The 26,307-nt window shown below is 27.4% G+C and overlaps 1 protein-coding gene across 1 annotated transcript; it reads right to left on the reverse strand.

The window, feature by feature from the left end:
- Positions 1-16,302: 16,302 nt before the first annotated feature.
- Positions 16,303-26,305, reverse strand: LOC112601655 (tyrosine-protein kinase Abl). Its single transcript, XM_025349379.1, has 13 exons — positions 26,170-26,305; positions 23,673-23,927; positions 23,302-23,603; positions 22,954-23,226; positions 22,735-22,819; positions 22,475-22,652; positions 22,244-22,415; positions 22,072-22,184; positions 20,768-20,910; positions 20,596-20,697; positions 20,402-20,531; positions 20,210-20,334; positions 16,303-19,700 (listed from the first exon to the last, which is right to left on the reverse strand). The coding sequence occupies exons 1-13, from the start codon at positions 26,303-26,305 to the stop codon at positions 17,983-17,985; spliced, it is 3,732 nt and encodes a 1,243-aa protein (XP_025205164.1). The 3' UTR covers positions 16,303-17,982.
- Between the last annotated feature and the right edge of the window lie 2 nt (positions 26,306-26,307).

Genomic DNA, 26,307 nt, shown 5'->3' on the forward strand with positions numbered 1-26,307 from the left:
ATATTGACAATTATTAATATTGTAACTGTAACATAACGTTTCATTTTCTTAAAATTATTTTTTCTATATACTTTTCCCATATTACGTATTCAATCCAAATATATCAAACAAACATTTATATATATTTATTATATTTTTAAATTATAAGATTAAACATTACTGTAATAATAAACGATTGAAAACCAACTAAAATAAATTGTTTATTATCATAACGAATGAAGTTTGTTATTAAAACGTTCAAAAATATCCATTTGTTTTCTTTTTTTTTTTAAATTAATGTATCAATGTATTTGTTATAGTGCTTAATATATATATATATATATATATATATATATATATATATATATAATTTATCATTTAATAAATATATTATAATATAAATATAATTTATCTTTAAGCAAATCACCAGCATAAATTATGATAGTACACGTTTCAATTGTATACATATTTAAATATAAAATTAATATATTTCTATTATCAATCAAGATTGATTTATCAATATGGTACAAAGCAATACATACAACTCATGCCATTTGCATGGATGAAAATTAACTTATATGAATAAAAGACTGCTTGACCCTTTGAGTAGAATTTTAGCTCATGTAGTAGAACTAGACAGATAAAAAATTTATTTTAACTTTCAATCAATTATAAATTTGTTTTTATATTGATTTGTTGGATAAAAATACTTTTAATGGAACTTGTTTTATACTATAACCCGATCTGTTCTTTATATCGACTACCCTTAATTGTACATCAGAAAATTTCTCACGAAATGGTTCAAACAATTCATGTTATTAAATGATTCTACGTAAAACCTTGTAATATTTTAATATCCTGCCAAAAGCATAATAATATGAACAACAGCTATGTTGTTAATTCAATAGCAAGGACAACGTCATAGTATAAATACAATTCTACAATATAATAATTTGTGAGCCACAGTTAATTTTAATATGACGTATCGATTGATATAATCTCCATTATAAGTATGTAAAAAATTAATTTCGTCGTTGGTATACGTAACACGGAAAGTCAACAGCAAACTCAAATATCGTTTAATATACAAATCAAATATTTCTACACCAAAATAATTTAAAAAAAAAAAAAAATCTATCTTCAAAAACTAATTTTTTTAAATATTTACTTTTAAAATAATGAGTACAATTTAAAATTAAATATTATCCTGTGTTTTTACAAATTATATACACATAATAATTTTTCACATTAATTTTTAATTTGTGCTTCATTTTTTAGATAGAAAAACTAATATGAGTAGTGGTTTCCTAAAACATCAGTTTACATCGTAGACATTTATCGAATAAAATACAATAGTGGGACAAAAATAAACAATAATATTTGTACACACTACACGATAAATATTCAAACAACAAAAAAGAAAAAAAAATGTGCATATATAAATATATTACCATTATTGTATTATAATATATTCGTTTGTTTATTTGGCTCAATACATCGAGAACGAGGTATCGTCTCGCCACTCGCCAATCTATTGTGTTGTGTATTCATCCAAATTGATGAAATGCTTTCCGCCAATATTTTACGTGTGGATGACTGAATCAAACGAATATGATATATATAGTGTTATATTTTAGTTTTGTGTACAATAAACTTTATGATTTTCTAAAAGTTCGTTTTTATATATCACTAAAACTTGGTAGTCAGACTCGTTCCTACAAACGCAATTTGAGATTTCAATTTTTGCGATTAAATATAAAATGCTTTCAACACAAACACATATTAATATATGTTCTGATCGTTGAAGAAAAATATTTGGTGCAAATATAACTTTAGTATAGGGTTAAATATGTGTTTAGAGAACTAATATATGTACACAATATGCATTATACATATCCATTCTAAACATGATGACCGAAAACACCATAAGTGCTCAATAAGGCGATAATAATACAATTCCTTCGTATTCCTTTCATTCGCGTTTCTCGCCACAGTACCATTAGAATAATAATTCATAGTGATGTATTACACAGAAAAGATATTTTCAACAGCTGTTAAGGATCGTCAATTACTTATGGTTAGTCTGGCAGCTTTTTTATTGGATATCAATAATTTTCTCACATCAAAAATTTTACTATAATATGTTTAAAAATGTTTAAATAAATAATTTATTGAAGTTATTAAAGCATTATGTTATTTCTATAACTATCTTACTAACCAAATATGCATTTAAATAATCAAAAGTCTTCAATCAAATTATCTGCTCTTCGATAACATTACTAGATAATTCAAATATTAATTTGATAAGAAAATTTTTAACTTAAAGCAAAATATTACTAATATTGTTAGTTGTTATTATAAATTTTATAATAACAACTAACAGTATAAAATACTTAGTTAAAACTTAAAAACAAAGATTCGCTTGATTTGAGTTATTTTCTTTTATAAAATTTAAGTTTAAATTATTTATTTGGTAATATCATATTATTAAACTATAACTAACTAGAACTCAGCATAATTGTTTTTATTAACTTGCTCATCTTAACAATTTCTCTAGAAATGAAATTTTCTAGAAAATGTGTGTACCTGGTAATTGAGCTTGTTATTCCTGGTATAATATTTTTGACATGAAATAACTACTACAAATTATTTTAAAATATGTAGAATATTTGGTTTTATATTTTACAAGATACATTTTGTACATAATATTTATTAAAAGTACTACAAATATACATAAATATATTCTATAAATTTCAAAAACACTAAAAATTATTAAAAAAAAAAAAAAAAAAAATACATTATTTTAAAAAGACCATAACACATATGTTGAATCATAGTCATAATTAATTTTAAGAAAATGTCTGTATAATTTACTCAAACTATAAAACACATTTAGTGTAAAAAACAAATCGTATCCTTTATACTAAAATATTTGAAACACTGAGAAGGGAAATTCTTTGATGATAAATTTAACCCTCAGCAATTCAATCATAACCCGTAATGTTACCTATTTACTCATTATTCAAAAGGTACAAAAATCTACAAAGTACAATATCTAAGCAAGTTTAAACAAATAAAATAGATTTTAATCTTATTTTATTTTTAAATATACAAGAAATATCTTTGTATAAATGCATTCATAAAAATTATGTTGAAACCTGCAAATTTTTTTTTTTTATTAAGCAACCAACTAAAATTTCCTTTATTAGGTATAAAAAAAACACACACCACGCGATCAACTTTTTTTTTATTATTGTAATTATTTCACTTTCTAAATAGTAAATACTAACTACAATTAAACTTATTTCTCTGTAAAAATATTTTATCTCTGTGGAAATAAAAACTTCATAAATAATTTTTTTTTTATTTTTCCATTAAGTTTTTAATTACCTAAACGGCTAAGGAAAAGAGGATTATTTTTGAAAATAATCAAAATTGGTTATAATATAAAATAATTAATTGTAATCAATTTTTTTTATTCTAACAGTAACACAATTTAAAATCGTGGAAAAACGATAAAATTATAAAAAAGTTTTAAGTAAAAAAAGTTATATTATAAATAGTATAATGAGTCAAGAATTTTCTCTGCTAAAAAGTTAGTGTTTTAACTTAACCCCCTTTCTCAAGCAACCGTTTTATTATTTTTTATTTTCTATTTTTATTTAACAGATATAACTTATAACTCATGATTATAGTGTAATATTAAAACTTACCATAACATATCATGTAAAAAAACTTTTAACTATTGTTCAACAATACAAAATTTCTTCTAAAAAGTATGAAATTGAATTTATTATAAGCTATTGCCAATAAGCTGTTCTCTCGTTAACTCGTATCCTTGAAAAATCCCAAATTTCTGAAAATTTACTAAATCCTTCCTTTTTCCTACAATCTGTAGTATCAACGCTAAATCAAAGATATTACCACATTAACTGCTAAATCAACATCTAAAAACGTACTTTAAGATAATGGTTTGTTTTTCTTTATACTTTTATAATACTACGTATAAAGAAGTTACTATTAAAAATATGGTTGATTTAATAAAACACACGATTTGACTTAATTCTTCAAATACATCATTATCGAAATATCGTTGAATTTAATTAGTTAATGCTTAAATGCTATACTTTAAGGTAAAACTCATAAGCAATATTGTTATAAAATATAACCGTCCGCAATTTTTGAAATATTTCGATCCAAGCATTTTAGTTTCCAACAAAATAATATTTTATATTTTCTAAGAACTAACTTTGTATAGATTTTTATTTAAGTTTATACTTTACAAAGATAGATACGTACAAAGTTATACAAAGAGATTTCATTTTATTGTGCCGTTATACAGTTTAATTCATATAATATATTGAATTAAATTCTAAATTCACAATGCTATACCTAGTATATTCGTGATTCAAAGTTAAATTACTATATCGACATAATATTATGATTTATATCACTGATCGCTTAAATGCAATTGTAAAATAATTACCTAAATGTATTATACGTAACTGCAGTGTTCAGAAATATAATACATAAATAACATTATATTTATAAATACGTTTTAGTTTCTTTGATTTTGTCCTCATACTTGCAAGTATTTTAAACATAATCTATTAATTTTTTTCCTAACTGACATTGTTTTCATAAAAACCCTATTATTATACACAATTCGAAAAAGTTTAACACTTTTTCTTCGACCAAAAAAATTATTTTATTAAAAAAGCATAATTATTTTTTAAATATAATTTCTAACATGACATTTTTAAAATTGATATAATTTTTTTTTTCTTGTCAACATCATTAAATTCTATATCTAACAAATTTTAATTACAGCTTCTGTAAACTATTAATATATCTGCTGCGGTTATCTATTTCACTATTAGTGAAATATGCTCTACCATTAACATATATTATGATAATTTAACAAAACCAAGTAATTATAGTAATAATGTAATCTCAACTATCAATAGCTTATGTACTTTTTATTTTAGTCAATGTTTTGGAACTTTCAACTTACAATTTACAGTTGTAAACCTCCTAAGTTTAATTTTAGTTACAATGTTAACCGATAAAATCGATAAAAGAACAGCTCTATAAAATTTTGTATAACCGGGGCTAAATTTGTAAAAAATTACAAGGGGGGCTAATGTCTCCATATAGTTTTAAGCGTTTTACAAATCATTGTATATATAATGTCTAATGTATATAGTATATTATGTACTGTATAAACAGTGATTGTGTGACATATTAATCTCGTTATAACCCCTTAATAATGTTCAATTTATTTCATGAAAAATTTAAATCTCAAATAGTATTTTTAATAATAACTAATATTTAATACAAATTTCATATTTTTAAAGCAAATATTTTTTTCTGATAATATTTAGTTGTAAGTGGTGGTTGTATTCAAAAGAAACTAAATACCTAAATCAGCTCGACAAAAAATATTTATATCATAAAAATATAATGTTTTTGGTGCTTAAAATTATGGAAGAAAAAATTCAAATTTTACGCGTTTAGAACTTGCTTAAAAATGTACACATTCACACATCACACTTTACCTTCATAAATATGAATATATAAAGCTCAATTTTACATAATATTATGTTATCGGCTAACCTATTTATTACAATATAGCCGTTTACAATAACTAATAAAATCAATTATTTTTATACTTATATCAGATAGTCCATAATTTGTATTAAATACATTTAATAAAAGTAAAGTAGATAAAAAAAAATAAAAACCAAGATTTAATCTCAACGGAATTCTGAATTATATTGACAAATGTTTAATTATAATTGGAACACTCTGACGCACCTTACGAATAATTTGTTAAATGGGACGCTTTTTAACCACCATTAAAGATTGGGGGATTGAGTCGCTCTACATCCCCTCACTTTAACCTCTGAGTTTAATACTAATGCAATAATAATTACAATATGGCTAATATTTATAAAGTTGTAATTACGGTAATTTTTGGTAAACAATTCTTGTTAGAAAAACTATAAAGAATTTCATGTCTGGTAAGTTTGATTTATTTTCATTGGTGTTATTAAAAACAACTTGAAGATTACAAGTTAAAAAATGACATACAATTTATAAACTGTACATAACAACCATAACAGTAATAATATTAATATAATAATAAGTTTTTACTTTGTCCATAACAATATAATTATGAAGTTAAGAAACGTTAAAAATTATTATGGTTACCTAGATAAAAGTGTATTCGAGATAATCTAAAGGAATGTTATTAAAATATTAATAATTAAATTTTGATCCCTTAAGCAATTTAAAATAGAAAATAGCTAGAGTTGAATATTAACGACATTAGATTATTTAGGTTTCTTATTAGGACTACGTGTAGATAAAATATACAATTTAATATAATGACAATGAGTACTTTATACAAATGTTATCAATAACTTGTATTTGCAGTAACTATAAGCACTTAAAGCATTGAATTCGATCGAAAAGTAATTATTGAAAGAAAAAAAACCGTTAGTTTATTGATGATTAAATCTAGACTTAATTTATTTTACAATATGATAATTCATTACAAATATGCCCTGTAAATGTGTGCATAACATTTACTATATTTTAAAGTATGATTAACAAAACAAAACAACAAAGATTAAAAAAAAAAGGCAAACATATTTTCGATTTTGCATCTATTTATGTTTCTGACAAGTCTATTGAATAACAATAACACTACCACCACATGCCAACCAGCACGGTGACTTATCGTAAATTCAATTGGTAAACTTGAATTATTATTTGTCATTTAAATGTTATTTTATTTATTTTTATTACGTTGATAAGTTTTATTATCATAGCTAAAGATACTGTTTACCTTCATTGTGATTTTATTTTATTTTTTTAAGTCGCTAATCTGGCTGATTGTTAGTAACTCACTTTGCTCACGCTACTTTCATAAGATACATGTAACGTGTACATTATTCGTTACTTTTTGAGGAATATTTTCAGCAATGAAAAAAGTAAAACAAATACCCATTGGCATTACTCTACAAATATATATATATACATTATATATGAGTTAATAAGTCATTAAAATAATCATTACAATAAATGTTTTAAAATTCTGAAGTTTTTTCTCTAATTTGAGTGTGAATAATAACTAAGTAAAAAAGTTCTGTGGATCATTTTCTTTTCATTCGACGTATTTTACCGGGCAAGTTTAGAGAGGATTAATTTTATATGAGAGAATTGGAGTAGTTCTGTAGTTTATTATGGAAACATTTGTAGAATTTAAATACTATCGATCGGAAACGGTCATTATGGAGAGTTCGATTACTAACATGCCATGAAACGGCATTATTGATTATTGTTCTGAGGGATATTAATTAGAAGGATCAGATAAATTTTTTTAAGATACTTCTCAAAATTAGATTACATAAGTGGCCAAAGGAAAGACTTTTAGTTTGTATATTAATATTATTTACTGTGATGGTTTAGGTTTTATTAAGGAAAAATTGATGAAGCCTATGATATTTAAAGTTTTTCTTTTTGTTTTGGTGTGAGTCATTCATGTAAGTCGTCTACCTAGATGCATCTCAGAATGTATTACAGACCAGGGCCGGATTAAGGGGAGGGCTGAGTGGGCTGCAGCCCAGGGGTCCCCAAAAATTCGGGGCCCCCACAATTTTATGATATTTATATTAGAATACAGAAAAAATATTTTATTTATATTTACACATATTTAATTAAATAATATTGAACTTTTTTTGAACATTTAAAAATTTTTATTTTACTAACTTATAATAGATGTATTTACGTTTATTGACAATGAACGGTCTCTAAAAATCTAGATAAGATAGTTTATGCCGTCCGCGATCGATGTGCACCATCGATTGTAATAATATTACTAATATTAGTAAATGTGATTCTATTAATATACACATGTAGGTCTGAATGATATGTCGAATGTCGTAGAAAACATGATGGTTAACAAGAATATAGCCATATAGGTAATTCATCGTCAGAATTATGAAATTAGTTTTCGGAAATATAAAATACACTTTACAGACGATAGTCTGTAAGATAAATTATCGTTATTTGAATTTCACAATATTAATCAAGAACATTTAATGTATAAAATATTAATTAACAAGGAAGTAAAAGATTGTTTTCCTAATGTTGAAATAGTTCTTCATATTTATCTTGTTATTATGATTACAAACAGCAGTAGTGAAAGATCATTCTCTAATTTAAAGCACATAAAAAATAGATTGCGTACTTCTATGGACGAAGACAGGCTCAATCAACTAGCGATAATGAGCTCTGAGTCTGATATTTTAAGAAAACTTGATTTTCAAAACGTTATTGATAAGTTTGTACAAATAAAATTAAGAAAAGTTCCAGGTATTTAATTTTAATTACTCAACATTATTATTTTTATTATTTTTTTTTATTATTTTTCATTTAATTACTTACACTTAATATTATGATAATATTACTGAATATACTAGTTATACTCGATTTGATTGTTTTTATAATTATTTATTATTAAATAGTAGTTAATTGTTACTACTACTAAACATAATAATAAATATTATTTAATAAGTAAAAAAATATATTTCCTTGTTTATGTATAAGGGGCCCCCACAATATATTCCGCCCAGGGGCCACTACATACCTAAATCCGCCCCTGTTACGGACTGTTCAATTAGTATTTGTCTGTTGTTCATAAAAATCAAGAGGCATTTATGAAATTATGTAGGACGATCTTAACTCTGTATGTGTTATTTGTAGTATATATTATAATAATCTTTTTATTAAAATACAAATTCTACACTATGTCATACCAACATCAATATATCAAATAATTGACAATGGAATTGAAAAACAAATTAAATTAATCTCTAATATAAAATCGATATAATAAAAATAATAGATTTTAATTCGTATTTCCTACTGTTGAATTTAATTTTTAAAAATTTGTATAATAAAAGGTTAAGAATAACATACATCTCTAATCTACTCTGATATGATATATATATTTCAAGACAATTTTATTAATATAAAATACCTATATGTTTTTTGTTTGTATAAATATTATTTAAATAATATAAAATTGACCAAATGTTAATTTTTCATATTAGATTTAAACTTTAAATACTTTTATAATATTATTAAATATTATTCCAAAAACCTATTTTGTATATTACATTTTTTTTATATATAAAAATATACATTTATAACTGATAAACAATAATTATTTTATTGAAAATTTAATATTGTTCAATGCTAGTGTAATATACTAATGTATAATAGTAATATTCCAAATTTTTGATAAAAAAATAAAAAATGAATGAAAAATGTTACAATCTTTACATGGAATTTTATGAATTCAATATGTTAAGTTTCTTTACAAAAAAATATATATTCATACCACTACCACATATCTTTAATAGATAAAATATTAAAAATAAACTAATTCCAATTTCCAATTAATATTATATTATAGCTGGGTATATATCACGGTCACTAATAAATATAAATATATACGTTGGCCGAATCCGAGCTCATGTTATAGACTGAAAGTAACTAAGTAAATTTTAATTTTTTTTCTCGGACTTACACCTCACTCGCCTTATTACAAATATTGAAAGCGTAAAAACCATATTAGGTGACTGAAGTAACTGTAAAATTTAAAAATTTACTTTCTATTTCTTTTTGTTTAGTTTGTCACAAAAAATACGATTGGTAATAGATTATATCCGATGTTTTCAAAGGTTACATTTAAATTTTAAAGTAATAATGTAAAGATTTTCAAATATAAACAGTTCTAATATGATTAAACACGGAAATCTAAGGTATTTTAGTTTTTTGTGTTAATGCATATATTATTTATAACATAAGAACCATAAAGGATGTAATGTATATAGTTATAAAACTGTGCCAATAATTTAACTTTTTCGTTATATTTTATCTTTTATTATCCAACAAATAAATTCTACAAGTAACGATAATAATATTGGTTTATAAATTATGCCTATTTATTCTTACATTTTATATTTCACGAACATTCTATCATAATATAAAATTAATTTTTCTAAATTAAGAATTTAATTAGTATAAAATTACAAAAATTAACTTTGTTTTAAAGAAAATTTAAAAAAAATGAAAATCGTTTAGTTTCTATACATTGAACTGCCATAATTTATTGCCATACACAAATAAATTATAGTACATATATTATATTACTTGTATATTGTACAACATTTAGCTTTCTTTATTTATCTCTCTCTCACATACACACACACACACATGCGCTTTAGCTATAAATTCACGTGAAATATAAATGCTGCTTCTATAATGTCGAAAAATTAGTACAAATCAATTCACCACATCATTCATACTTATAAAATATAATACATGCTTATTTTTAAGTGCGTAAATTTTGACAATGATGATATTTTTGTTATTGGTATTTGTTTAATTTTTCTTCTTCTAACGTGAACATTACTTACGAGTCTTTTTGATAAATTAGAGTTCATTTCATCGTCAATAGGTGTGTTCACGCGATACATTGTAATAGATAATTACAATTTATTAAATGCATTCTTGGATAATAATATGATTTTACTTATACTATCGACCGTTCGCTCCATGTTAACATATTGTTCATATTTATTCATATTTTTCATTTTTAAGATTATTTCAATGCAATACGTTATTAAACGAATCTGAATGACAATCATCGATTAGGTCAGGCTTTTCCAAATTATTCGAATATTTCCGTTATATGTTTTATCAAATAAATGTATGGAGGTTGATAGTAAGATAAGTATAATACCATCATATCATGAAAATTCTATTCTAATGTTGATAATGATTCCCATTCTATAGTTACTCATTTTATCCCCATAACTTCAAAAAATGTAATAATTATGGAACAATTTGAAGTGTTATGAATAATATTTTTTGGTTTTGATAATAATTTGGTGAAATATGTTAAATTTGTGATTAATTCATTTTATGAAATTATATTTAAAGTTATATCATTTTAGAGCCCATCCAGTCTGTACCACACATAATTTCTTATTTTATACTGCACCCAGTAATTCTTATTTTGTTATACACTTATACACAGTCCTATTAATACCACTTTGCGTAACTTAATCTTTAATAGAGATTTTTCTTTAATACCAGTTTTAAGTTAAAACGTTTGACACGTGTTTTCTAGTATTTGTTTCCTTAGTTTATTTATTACATTATCTCATATTTAAAATTTACTCATTATTTTCTTGGTCATTCCTATTATAAATAAATAAATAATTGCATAGTATTATCATAACAACAATGGTAATATTAGAATTTCCCGAACTTATAACGCAAAATTATGGGCACGGTGACCATGGTTACCACTACCGAAGAATATCTATAGCAATATAACTGGTACAAATAATAATAAAATGTACCCGGGGCGATTACCAGACGTTGGCCGGTACGCTATCCACTGTACATATATCCAATATACTTGAAAATTAAAAAACTTTTTGGGCAATGGACGTCGCCAAAAACCATTTAAATCCCTAACATATAAAGATAATAACCACAGTATTATAGACGTTATTAAAATTATTGTACTTGACATGCGCTTTAAAGTAATAGTTTCTCGGATTAATAATTATAACTTGATTTTTACTGCGAATAACAATTTGTAAATTACAAATTATAATAAAATAAAATATAATATATTATAGTATATAGTATATTATAAGATAAATAATTGTATACTTTACTGAATTTTATTAACAATCACTATATTTTTGCAGTAGATGCGACAAAAAATACAAAAAATTTAATTTGGCTAATTGAGTATATATTTATACATGCATATTGCATATATATATTATAAACTTAAAAATATAATAAGTATTTAATCATTCAATTATTTTAATTTTACTTTTATTGGTGTTTCAAAATTTTAAAAAGTTCAGATGCTTCCGCAAAGAACGGTCGTTAATAAATAATAGGAATATAAATTATAATATATGTATAATGATTATAACAATTCTTTTACAATGGTTATTCACTGACATATTGTGCCTATATAATATACTTAGATGCCTTTGACTTCTTATAAATCACAAATTGACAATAGTGACAATTTTCAAAATAACCATCTACCCGATCCTTCTCCAACAAATCAAAGACAACTCAATAATGATGTGTTATTATTTTTAATATTGGATATGCTTATTATGCCTTTTTCTTAAATTAAAAACACTGTTAATGCAACTATATTCTATACATGTAAAATGAATTTATTATGTAAACATAACTGTGTATGATATAGCTAAAATAATCTACAGTTTTTGTTGTGCTGTTTGAAATCTACGAATTTTCCGTCGTTCACAGATAAACATTATAGTAGCACATGAGTAAACATTTGTTATCAAATAAATGGTGTCTTTTCAAATTTTTCTAGACTGGAGAAAAGTTTTGACCTGTTCTTTTACAGATAATTAAACTTTCTTAATGTTCCTTAAGCGGTATATTCTAGGCGGACCTGCATGAAAATGGTATGTTTCATTTAACTGGCGCGGTAGCAACAGTTGTTATTAATTTTGCTTGTATTAACTTACCCCTCCCCTCCCAAAAAAAACTTAACACCACTGTATTGTTGTCATAATTATATATAAAAAAAAAAAAATAGTATCTTTATTATATTCGCGTATATATTTTATGTTAATAATAATAACTATAGTTAATACAATGGCTACTTAAACGCCAATGTACCAACATTGCCTATACAACACGCCGCGCAACGAATATAAAATATTATTACTGAGCGTGAAATATATTGGGCAAAAACTTGTTGTAAAGTTTATATTCACAGCTATCAAACCTATACAAATTCTGCGATCAATAATTTACAAGGACTATATCTGCACACGGTGACGTTAAAAAGGTTTAATATTCACGTGTGGATACTAACTCGCATTTAATATTTTGTTAACATGAGTGATGATTATGATTTAAATTGAAGTATTGCTTTGAGAGATATCGACAAACAAACATAAAGTGGAAAATGCTGTAGGTACTAAAAGTGTTGAGTATGCCTTATCATCGAGGAAGTCTCTGAGACATATGTCTTAAATTTGAATCAAACTAGGGATCATTATATACGAAAAACGATTCTGAGCGTAAACGGTCTGATAGCCTAAATTACTACTTAAATATATTTTTAATTTTATACTATACTAGCTGTATTATTCGACTTCGTCCAAATTAAAATTAATCTATCTCTCCTGTCTTATACTTCTATCGTTATCAATTTTACCGAAAATTTTATATACACAAAATAGATAACGATAGAAATATAAAATAGAGGAGATAGATTAATTTTAACTCGGACGAAGTCGAATAATACATCTAGTAGAGCATAAAATAAAAAATATAAATAAATATAAGAGTTATAAGCGTTAAATTTAATATAAACAAATTAAAATAATTAGTTTTATGACTTACAACTTCTTTATTTTAGACACATTTTATGTAAACACAAAAAACTAGAAACACATTCAACAAATGCTTAAAAACCGACATAAATCCAATATAGTTAAGATTAATAATCGTTTTCTAATGTTTTCAATAAACATTTATCCGAAATTGAGAAAGAAAATTATGAGAGCAATTATTAAAACCATGTTCAAAAGTATTTAATTTTAATTTTTGTTTTTAAAATATATATATAGACATAATGAATTTGTTAAGATTTGTAGATATATGCCAAATTCAACTAATAATCTTTATACAATCTGTAACCAAAGATAGCCATTTAAATAAACCAAAAAATATTCTACTTTCTAAATTCATGTATAATAAAAATAAGCTATAAACACCCTTCGAGTTTTAGCAAATCTAATTTTTATTGAAAAAGTAGGTTAAATTAATTTCTGCAAAATACATTACGTTTATTACATCATAAATATTTATAATTGTAACAATATATATTTATATCATATATTATTATAATTATTGTATTTATTTTTGAATCGTTATCAACTAACTATAAAACTGTATGAATAGGTTCGTGGTATAAATAAGCAATTGCAAAAAATTAATCTAATTATTTTTTTAAATATGAAACATAATACGTAAAAGTTTCAAAGCTTCAAAAATAATATTTTTAAATTAAAACAGAATAACTAAAAACGTTATTATTTTGATTGAATATCTAATTTTGTCTAAGTTTAAACTTCAAATGGTTTTAGACAAAAAATCGTTTTAATGTATCCTTAAAGTTTTTAAAAGCTTTTTTTTTATTTTATTAAAAAGCATAATCACAATCTATACATTTCTTTGTAACACTAAGACATTTTTATATTAAATTAAATAGCAGAAAATTACAAGGTGGGAAGGTACTCACTAATCAGTAGTTTCATACAACAGATCAAATAAGGTCTTCTTTGGAAATTGTCAGAAATTACACGGGAAATAAATCGATTTAATAAAGGATTTTTATGGTGAATTAGCTTTAAATGGAATAAGAGGGAATAAGATTTAAGGATTAAATCAATTGAGAGTTTTTAAATAATTATAATGAAAAAAATGTATGTAAAATCTTGAGTTAAATTGTCAAATATTTTGACCGAGTAAAAATTATTTTACCGATATTTATAACAAAAAAATTGAGAATACCAAATGTTTATGAATAGCTTAAAAATAAAATTTTTTTTAAATTATACCAATTATACCAATATAATACCAATTTAGGTAATCATTTGATTAAAATTTCAAGTATTTTTGATTATTAGTGTTTAATTACAACAAAATTAAAAAATCGAATTTGTCAAAAATTTTTTACGAATAAATATTCCTTCGCATTTCCATATTTTTCTTCCTGATAATTAGAAATTGTACTGATATACTGATAATTTTTTACTTATAACACCAAAAAGTATCAACTAGATTTACTTTCCTGCCCAGACAAGATACTGAAGTTAAAAATTTAAGCATTTTTACTGATGATTTTTGTGATGACACATAGATACATAAAATAAACGCACATCGTTGTTAAATCAATAAAATCATCAAAATTGTTTTCAAAACGCCTAAATTATTATAATTTATTACATACCTATCGTTACGAGTCAGTCAGCCATATAAATTCGCACAGTATCCTCAAATGCCAACATCGTAATTATACTCGTATTCATACTAAAGTAATACTTGTACTCTTACCACTCGAGATCCCTCGACATATTTATATCACCTATAGAAGGAGTTTAATCACTTTAATCATACAGTTAGTATTCACTTGGTATTAACTTCATAATGAATTTTCGGAAAATCTCGTCTTTCATTTTACTTTGACAAACGATTTGTAAACTTCATTGGAGATTCTTTAAATTCGCACGTTCCTGTGATCTTCCGCATACGATTACACACTTTGTTCGCCGAGAGATCTTCGCATCCCTGTGTGACACCTTGTCATCGAGACCGGTTGTTGCAATCAATATGTCACGTGGTGATACGCACAAGAACCGATTTTCGACAGACCATGGCAATTTCTTTTGCAGCACAAGATGAATGCACGTGATGAATTGCAGTGGCAGAAGCGCGTAAACTATTGAATTGCAAGATTTGTAAATCGCTATATAAATAATCGTTGAATGTAGGTACCTACTATTAAAGTCAGAAATCAAAGTAGAGTCAGTCAATAATCGATAAAAATGAAAAAATGAACAAACTATTTTACAACAATATTTAAATATTATAAAAATTACATTTATTTCTAATCGTAACATTGTCAATAGTATATTTTATAGTACTCACTATTTTTTATTATTTTTTTATATATATATATTATATTAACATACATTATTGATTTATAAAATAAAATAATATCGTTGTAATAAATGTTTTACATTTGCTTCCGCACAGTAAGTTCTATATATCTAATATAATAATAGACGAAAAACTTATGTCAAGACAGACGGAGCGCAAAAACAGTAAACATCGTAAGATTCATTAATAGAAATTAGAAAATATTAAAATAATATAATATTTAGATATAACGTGCATTTTTGATACGAAAAAAAATAACCTACTACTATATAAAGACTAGATCAGTATTTTAAAATGAAACATTTTTATTTTTATTACATAGACATAATATATATATAAATTAAATGATTAGGTACATAGATCTACATAATATATTCAAAGATAATTTTTTTTTCTTACGCACATAATATTGCGATGAACATGACGTGTGTAGGTACACTATCGCAATATTAATAATTTATAAAGGCCTACCAGTGGACAAAATCATTTCAGTCTTTTCAATTTTTTTTTTTTTTTTTTTTTATATATATATATAATATAATCGAATTAAATATTACGTTGATCAAAGACTCGAAAACCGCATTTTTACAATAAGATGTAGGCGTACGATTCATTAACGATACATGTATCGAACAAGAAGGGAAAACAAGGAAATGGGGTGAAGTTAAATATGTAATTAATGATAATAATAATAATAATAATAATAAAAATCATACACATAAAAAACACAAAGAGGATATAAATCGATATCGTGGTGTAATCATCTTACAGGTATGGTAAAAATTAACAAATCATTGAGCAACAAAATATGGGCAGTTTAATTCTTTAGGTAGAAAAATAAAAAATAAAAATAGCGATGAAATAAACTCACTCATTCACACAAACACACAAGCACGCAAACAAGTTATCGGTCATTCAGAATAGAATAAGTAGACACCAAACACATTAAAAGAAAAAACAAATAGTTATAATAATAATCTTTGTGTGCCGACCTTACTGCTCACATAAATTTCTGTCAACACACAAGTAAAAACCAATTTAAGTAGAGTACAAGTAATCGTTCAGGACTTAAACGACACTCAACTGGGATTCATAATAAATATAGTATAAATATGTTTTCATATAACAACATGAATAAACCCACAGGTCAAAAAAAAATTGACATAACGTCGCGGAAATTTTATTATTTATATTACAATTTGCATATTATGTTTTATTCTTGGGAACCTCTCGTGTACTTTTTATGAGCAATTCGAATATTAAATGACGGAATGCATTTACCGAAAGACTAGGCAAAGGGTCAAAGCCTAATTATTACTGCACAACACTTGGAATGATTTCATTAATGTAAAATATTAATAGTAAATATTTAATAAAAAACACAATATCTTCTATGGTTCTAATTTGTATAGGTATCATTACGAAGTACGTGTCAACCACTCATTTTTTTATTTTTATTTTTATTTTTTTTTTTTTTTTTTTTTTTTTTAACCGAAAAACTAAACGCTTGATAATTGCAGATGATAAGTATCGTATCCTAATCGACTGTACGAAAAAAAGCGAGGATATTAATGGAACCGAAACATTTTTGTTGTTACTCGCACTTCACAACAGGCGGGAACAACTGTAACTCGATGTAAAAAAAATCAAATTGTTTAATATATACGTTCGCTGGTAAATCAATTTAAAACCGATCAGATCAATAATCGAGAAACACAAAGAAAAATAAATAATTCGACGACGGTGAAAATGAAAATTTGCCTCGAGACGTTATTGTCAAAAACGAAAAAAAAAACGAGAAGCCTGTCAACATCAAAGTCACACACATTACACGCACCGTACGTACACGCACACAATGCCAATTTTAAAGTATACACTTATTTTTGTTGTTTTCGAATATTATTTTAAGAGAAAGTATAAAGTCTGTACAGTCAAAACTCAAAATAATTATAATAATAATAACCATAATAATAAAAAAAAAAATAATAAATAATTTCGTATAGAATATATCGTTAGAGGAATGTGACACCACGGCGTCGGGTTGGTATTCGCAGAGTAAGCGTGTAATACATAATAATATTTATATATGATAATAAAATAATATATTGTAATAGGTAGTAAGGTAAGTGTTTGTGTAGAACAATACGACTACACTCGGTGGCGGCGGCGGGCTGGCGAGTTCTATCTCTGTATGACGTTGAGTATGTCCTTGAGGGTGCCGTCCAGCGTTTGGAATATGGTCGAGTGGTCGGCCTGCTGACGACCGCCGCCCGCGGACCGCATCTGCCGGGACTGCGATTCCAACCTGTTGAGCAGCTCGCGCAGGTGGAACCTGAGGTTCGGCGGGGCCGCCGTGTCCGCGTAGTTGAGGCATGACGAGTGAAAGCCGCCCACCTTGTCGGACAGCGACAGCCAGCCGGCCGACGTGACGGCGGGCGCGGCGCGTAGGGCCCGCAGACTGTTGTCCACCGTCTGCCACTGTTCGACGATGTTGGACGGGGACACCGCGCCCGGCGTCGCGTATATCGCGTTGGATTTGTTGGACGACTTGGTGGCGGCGGCGGCCGCGGCTGCCGCCGCCGATGAAGGCTTCACCGGCACAGCCGGTCGGTTGTCGTCGTGCGGGGGCGGCCAGACACGTCTCTCCTTCGCCGTCACCGCCACTGCCACTTCCGACGGCGGGCTCTCGCCCTCCCAAAGTTTTTTCAAGCTGCTTATGCTGCCGGTGCTCCGCCTCTTGTCGTCGCTGCCGTCACCGCCGTCACCGGTAGATTCGACCAAATCGCCGCCGTCTTTTTTCTCGTCGATTTTCACTTTTTTCAACTGCGATTTGATTTCGGCGATGTTGTTGTCGATGCGCTGCAACTGTTGCTGCTGATTGTGGTGAAGGGGGTGATATTGATCGCGGTCGTCCTTAGCGCTCACCTTCCTAAGGCTCGTTTTGAAATCGACCGGAGACGTAGGCCGCTGCTGCTGATCTTCCTTGCCCGGAACAGCACCACTGCTCGTCGTGGTCGTCTTCTTGTCGCCGGCCGTGGATTGATGTTTAAGTTCCATCATTTCTTTCATGATGTCCGGCACGAGACTTTTCACGTCTTTGGCGGCAGTGTCTTCGTCCGACGACGGTGACACTTCGGCGACAGCAATGTTCTTTTTCGACAACACGGGCGACGGCTCGACGGCAGCCGCCGCCCCAGGTTTGTTGCTGTGCTCGGCCGGATGCAGTCTGTCCTTGCGCGCCGCCACACACTTCAGTCTGGCCGGTTCCGATTTGGCACTGCTGCACGAATCCGTCGACGGTTCTCTGTGTCTGAGACTCACGCCGAATCGGAACGTGGACATCTCTTCGTGGTCGAGGTCTTCGGGCGGCGGTGGTGGCGGGAATTCGAGGTCCGCGAGGTTGGGGGGTGCTGTCGGTTGGGCGCGAACAGTCCGCGGCGAGGAGGGCTGAAAATTCGTCGACGAGTTACTCCTAGTCATATTACCTGGTTGTTGAAAAGGCCGGCGTAACGGCATGTTGGTACTACGGTGCAAGCTGGCGGGCGGTTTGGATGTGTTCGTCTCGGTCGACTCGCCGTTACCGTGTCTCAGCGACTCCAGGTACGCGCCAATGCGCGCCCCCTTTGGCAACGTACCGTAGCGGTTGATGGCGCGCTTTACGTTCTGCACTTCTAGCGCCGCGACCTTTGGCGTGTCTAAGTTACTAGTGTCTCTTTGGTAAAGTGGATGTGACGCTTGGTGTTTGGACGTCTTTTTTGTGAGGGAACCGCGGTGGACTCGGTTTAACTGCGGTATGTGGGTACACTCGTTTTCGGTTTCTGCCGGTTCGGCGCTTTCCTCACTGGCGCCATCGCTATCAGCAAGGCTGTTTACTACGTTGTGCAACTCTTTGGTAACTCCTGCAACCATATTTAAACCCATAACAATTATTTAATAGACAAAGACTTAAGAATACGTTCCAAAAACTACTAACAAATATCAACGTTTAACATTTACTATACATAACATTATGATAGCTCATCAATAATGCCCGATCAAAAGAATTTATAATACATACAAAATAATTATTAATTTTTAATAAATTATGAATTATAAGCACCCCTATATAAATTATGCAAATTATAAGTTTTTAATATAAAACAATGTATTTTAATTATTAATTCCAATCATCCATCCTCAAAACTAAATCAAAATTAAATCTGTTACTTACTTTCATGTATATTATCATATTATTATAATTTTTTTGAGTCCAATTTGGATTAATAAATTGTTAAATTTAGTTTGATTAATTATCATATTTATTTTTATTAGGCTCATAAAGGAAATGATGTTGATATTTTAAATGTTATAGATAATATAAAGTATAAATTTGAACTTTTATTTATTTCTTTTTGTGTGTAAAACAAACCATTTGGTGGAAAGTTGTCTTCGAAAAAATGTTGTGGAGGAAGAGACATAGCTGCATCATTTTGATCAGCCATTACTGGACCACCATAATGTGAATCCCTAAAAGAACTGCACGATGACAACAAACTGAAAATATTAAATATTGAAAGGTATTTTAATAATTAGATAATAACCAAAACTATAACTAAATTACCTGGTACGTTTTGGTGGTGCCGGTGCTGTTTTTCCACGTTTATTTGTTGGACGTCGCAATTGTACAAGGCTTCCTTTAACCACTGGTCCACCAAATGTAGACAAATTACGTTCAACTTGTGTAATCGCTTCTAAAAAATATTTAATATCAATAAAATATTTCACACTTTTAATTCAAATAATAAAATAATTTACCATTAGATTCCAAAGAAGTACCCATGATATTTGAATTATTACCGTGAGACTTTTTATGTGATAGCTGAGGTGTTGAGCTCCCTTGTAATTGTTTTTCCACCTCTAAAATAAGAAACAGAAAACTTTTTTTAGAAAAGATTTTTTTCTAAAATATACATTTAATAAGTTTTACCTTCAATAATATTAGATTCTTGAAACATATTTTCCAAAGCATGATGAATTTCTTTAAAAGACGGCCTCTCATTTGGAGCCCACTGCCAACACTGCTTCATTAGTTGATATATATTTGGTGGACACCCAGGTGGACAATCCATTCTAAAATATGTGTTTGATGTAGTTTAATCAATGGTGGTCAAATGTTCATAGTTTAAAAGCAACAAAAAATGTATAAAAATAAAAATGAAATATTCTATTTAAAACCCAATGCCAATAAATTTTGACAAGGAGAAATAACCTCCCCACAACCACTACCATCACCAATAACTTTCATCCTTATCGGCTAATCACTTCCAACTCTTCAAAGGTAATTAAAAAACCTCTAGATGTAATATCAGGAGTAGCACACTGTCAGTATTAGAATATAACACATATTATGTCATATCGTTGAATAATATATTTTTTTTTTTTTTAAGTTAATGTATTAACTTAAAAAACTCATAATATTGTTAACTCATAATATTCATTGCTAATAATTTTATTAAATGTACATTTAGCAACTGAATTAAATTTTACTTATTCTTAAAAAAATTAAATTATATTAATATATTAATGTTATAGTCGGCGACACGAAAAGTGGCCCCTGCCCATCACAAACCTAGTGACCGTTTCGCCTCAGTGGTTCATAACGTAATTAAACTAATTGCCACGTTTTTTTTGAATTAAAAATTGATTTACTAAAAAACTTTGAAAAATTTATAAACCAATCATTTTTTTATTCAAATCAAATAGAAAACATTGAAAACTTAAAATTGTATTACGAGTGGCATAGCCACAGATTATGTGGTATAGGTTGAATATCAATGGCTAACGGGTAAGGAAGCAGCAACGGGTCATGGTACACAGGAGCCACTTTTCGTGTCGCGGACTATAGTCTATTAAATATATGGACTCAAGGATAAAACAATAACTCTTCAAATATGAATAAACAGTATCAAGGGATTCAAGGAAGACTTGACTAAAAATTCCCAAAAATGTTTATAGTAGATTATTTTTTAATTCAAATCTAACCAGACATTTCTTTACAAAGAAATTTCTCTTTTAATTTTATCATAATAACAGTATCTAGACAATGCCAACTTCCCAGGACTTCACAAAATTTATCATTAAACATTTTTAAGATTTACATGTATTTCACTTATTTAAACTTAATCATATTGGTTTAGTTCATTTTTGATACAAAAATATTATAAGATTCTAGCAGTTAAATTTGGTAGTACAAAGTTTAAACAAAAATTCTATAAAAATGTATTATCGTACCTGTATCCTTTTTCTAACATATGATAAACATCAGTTAGATCAACTCCAGGATATGGTGACATACCATATGTTGCAATTTCCCATAGTAAAACACCAAATGCCCACACATCAGACTTAAAAAAAAAAAAAAAAATTACATTAAAAATAAAAATACTGCTAAAATAATGCTTACTTTAGTTGAGAATTTGTTATAAGCTAAGCCTTCAGGAGCAGTCCACTTAATTGGAAATTTTGCACCTGCATGTGCTGTGTATGTATCATCCCGCATTAATCGAGCCAGACCAAAATCAGCAACTTTAACGAGGTGATTTTCTCCAACAAGACAGTTACGTGCAGCCAAATCCCTAAAATAACAAATTAAACACTCAGCTAAAACAAATAAATATTTTTAAAAAATATTTACCTATGAATAAACATGCGACTTTCTAAATAACTCATTGCACTAGCTATTTGAGTGGCCATATACATAAGCACAACTGCATTAATATTTTCTCTATTGCCTTGTCGTAAATAATCCAAGAGATTTCCTTTACTCATAAATTCTGTTATTATGTAAAATGGTGGTTCTCTAGTACAAACCCCTAAACATTTTGAATAAACAAAAAATGTGAATGTATAATAAATATAAAAATTTAATTTCTATTTTAAGCTATTATATTATACCAAGCAGTTGAACTAAATTTGGATGTTTCATCTCCTTCATAATAGCCGCTTCTTCTAAAAAATCTTTGAGTGCCATTGTGTCTTCCTGTAAAATTATTAAATTTACCAAATTGAAAAATGTTGTAAATTAACACACTATTACCACAATAAAATAACATCATAACAGGAACATTAAAAAAAAATTAATTTACAAAAACTCCTTATGTAAAAGTTAATTACCTTCAAGGTTTTAACTGCAACAGTCATATTATATCGTTTCCAAACAGCTTCATAAACATCGCCATATTGTCCTCCACCAAGTTTGTGTCTCATAACAATATCTGTCCGATTAATTTCCCACTCGTCAGGTTCAGGACTAAGTGCAAATACTGTAGGTTTGTTATGTTTAGGAGCTGGATACAAAAGTTGTGTAATAAGACCATCAGAATGCATTGAATGATGATGAACTAATTCAGCAAGGGTATTAAAGCGACTCTCAGTGGTTACATATACCTAGATATAATAAGGTAATTATAAATATTAAATACCACTTAGAATTAACATATAATAGCTAAACTAATAATATACTTTTCCATCAGAGGTATCTTCATTAATACGATAGTGGTAAACACGTCCTTCATATCGTAGTGAAATAGATCTTTGACCAGGAGAACTTTCGCTCTCCCGAACTAAAAAACTACCATTTATTCCAGAACTAAGCAAATATTCAGCAGCATTTCTTGATATAGGACCATGATACCAAGAATGTTTCTCTAAAGAGTTAACGGGTGTAACATAATTTGATGGTACCCATCCAACTTGTCCTGGTGATGCATGTGCTTCACACCATTCACCACTTTTATTGTAAGATAAGATACGAACTTGTTCTCCTATAGACAAAAATAAGTAAAAACATTATTTATAACCTAAAAATCAATAAGTGATTGTTTAACAATAACCTTTCTTAAGACTAAGTTGATTATCACCGCCTGCTTGAAAATCATATAAAGCAACAAACAACTGAGGATCATCATCTTCTTGGGATTGCAATAAGTTTTCTTTTGATGTCCATCGAATCGAAGATTCTAAATTGCTTGAAATTGTTCCACCAATAGAACCACCAGAACTCCCACCACCAGAAGGAATGGCTCCAGGAGGATCACCATCAGGAAGATCTGGTATGTGAGGTAAAGGTCGGCTTTGTAATAATGCTTCTGTAAAAATAAATTGTAATTTTAAAATATTAAATTAAAATTAAATTTCACTTTTTAATCAATTATGAGATAAAATAGATTTTTTAATTAAATTAAAAATTGTTAAATAAATTTAACCAATATTTACTAAATTACAGAATATGTACTATACTCAGTAATATTAAAAACATTATTTATATTTCCAATTATTTTAAATTGATTTCACAATTTTATCTTAAAAAATTATGATAAACTATATAATTGGTCTACAAAAATAATTAATAAGTACACTCGTAATTTCTAGTTAACCAAATTAGTTTAATGAAACTTATGGCTTAATATAAAGAAGACACATTTTATTAAAAAATCAATTTAAATTTTTTGTATTGTTATGTGACCACTAGTAATTACGCAATATATATTATCGACACATCAAACATATTTTTCCATGTCTTTCCTAATTTGTGTATACTACTTTATTTGAAAAAACATAAAAACATATAAAATATAAATATGTTTATTATATCAAAAAATGTATTATTGGAGTGCCATTGAAGTTAATAATAATTAAAAACTAATTCACCATTAATTTAAAACCATATTAATTTATGGTCACTAGTGGTCATATATGGGATATAAATAAAAACATGGTGGAATTGCCAGCATCCATAAAAATGATGTTGTATTCTAATGCTGTGCAAACACTAGCAGTCACATGGTTATCAACATGTTAAGTATTCAAAGTAGATATACTAAGATTGTTCTAGTTAAAATTTTTTCTATGTAGATAAAATATTGATTAATGATTAGTACATTTAAAATTAACAAAAAATTTAAAATATTTTAGAAAACATTTTAATATATTTTTTAAATAACAGTACATTTTAAGTATATCAGTATAATGTCTGGTATAAATACATAAAACTATCTTTATATTTACAATCTAATCTTATTCAATAATAATTATACATATTTTTTTTCATTTTAAGTATATCTAATTAAATCAATTTAAAAATTAAGCTAGATATTCTAATTCTAATTAAACTGTTGTATATTTTAATTAAATCTGTTACCCTAAAATTAATACTTAAAATATGGTCAATTACTTTTAAGATATATATACCTAATATAAATTAAAAATATCTGACAAACAAATACTAAATAATTAATATATTTAAAACCTAACTACAAAAATTATAGAGCAGAAAATATCATCAATTATAAAGAAACTTTCTCAAAAGAAGACTTTTTTTCTTAATACCTATATTACACATTTTTATTAAACATGAATAATATTAATTTTAAGTACCTATTATAATTATTGTAAGAAATTATAATTATTTAGTACTTAACATCAATAAGATATCTATACCTCAATAATACATGAAAAACTATAATTTGATAATTTATTGTTTTTTAAACTATAATACATTTTAGTTAAGTAGATTTAATTTAATGATAAATTATACTCAGTAATGCTACTATTTGATTATATAAAGGCATCTGTGCACTTTTTACAGAATATTAATTATTTTTGTATAAACTTTATTCCTATATTATACATTATTCCCATTTACTAACTGCCACATAATCAAAACTAGGTACAAAAAATAGATGAATTTAGTAATAAAAAGTTGGTTTAAAATTATAAATTATTAATTACATTTATGTTTAACTTGTAATAAAACACCATGAACTTAACTTTCTCTTTAAAGTTATAATTTATCATTTTTTTCAGTTTTTACTTAAATTCACGGATATAACATATTCCTATATTGATTAGGTTAAACAAAATATATAGATGAACACTAAATATAATTTATATTTCATTAAATGGTTTACATCAGTATTAGCTATCGGCTACAAATTTTACTTTAAAATTTTCAAATATTATTATAATGTATTATTCTTAAGAAGATTATTCTAGTGGAGTCAACACTTATCTACTTCATCTACTATATGAATAGCCTATTAGAAAGTGTGTGCTAATATTATAAATTGTTATAAATTATTTTAAAACAAAAATGTATCAAATTGTACTTAATTGTGTTTCCAGCTAAACAGAGGACTCTCCTACCTTAATATTTGTTTTACTGTTAGCTAAATACTGGAAAATGGCAAATTGCTAGCAATTTAAATTTAATAGAACATGGCACATAGATGTATTATAGTCACATATTATGATCATCGATAGTGCCTACTATTATACTCACATCTAACACATCTATAATGATGCAATAATTTAAGAGTAGCGCATACTCACCACTGTGTTCGGTGAATATGTTGAGCCCTTGGTTCTTGCCATCTTTGACGTTGGAAAACCGCGGCTTGGACCTGATGCTGCGCACGGTCAGCGATCCCGAGTTCAGGGCGCGATCCTTGGTCTGCTGCGCGCCCATGA

This window comes from Melanaphis sacchari, unplaced genomic scaffold (genome assembly GCF_002803265.2).
Source record: "Melanaphis sacchari strain LSU unplaced genomic scaffold, SCAv2.0 Contig7_pilon_pilon, whole genome shotgun sequence".
In the NCBI taxonomy this organism is placed as follows: Eukaryota; Metazoa; Arthropoda; class Insecta; order Hemiptera; family Aphididae; genus Melanaphis; species Melanaphis sacchari.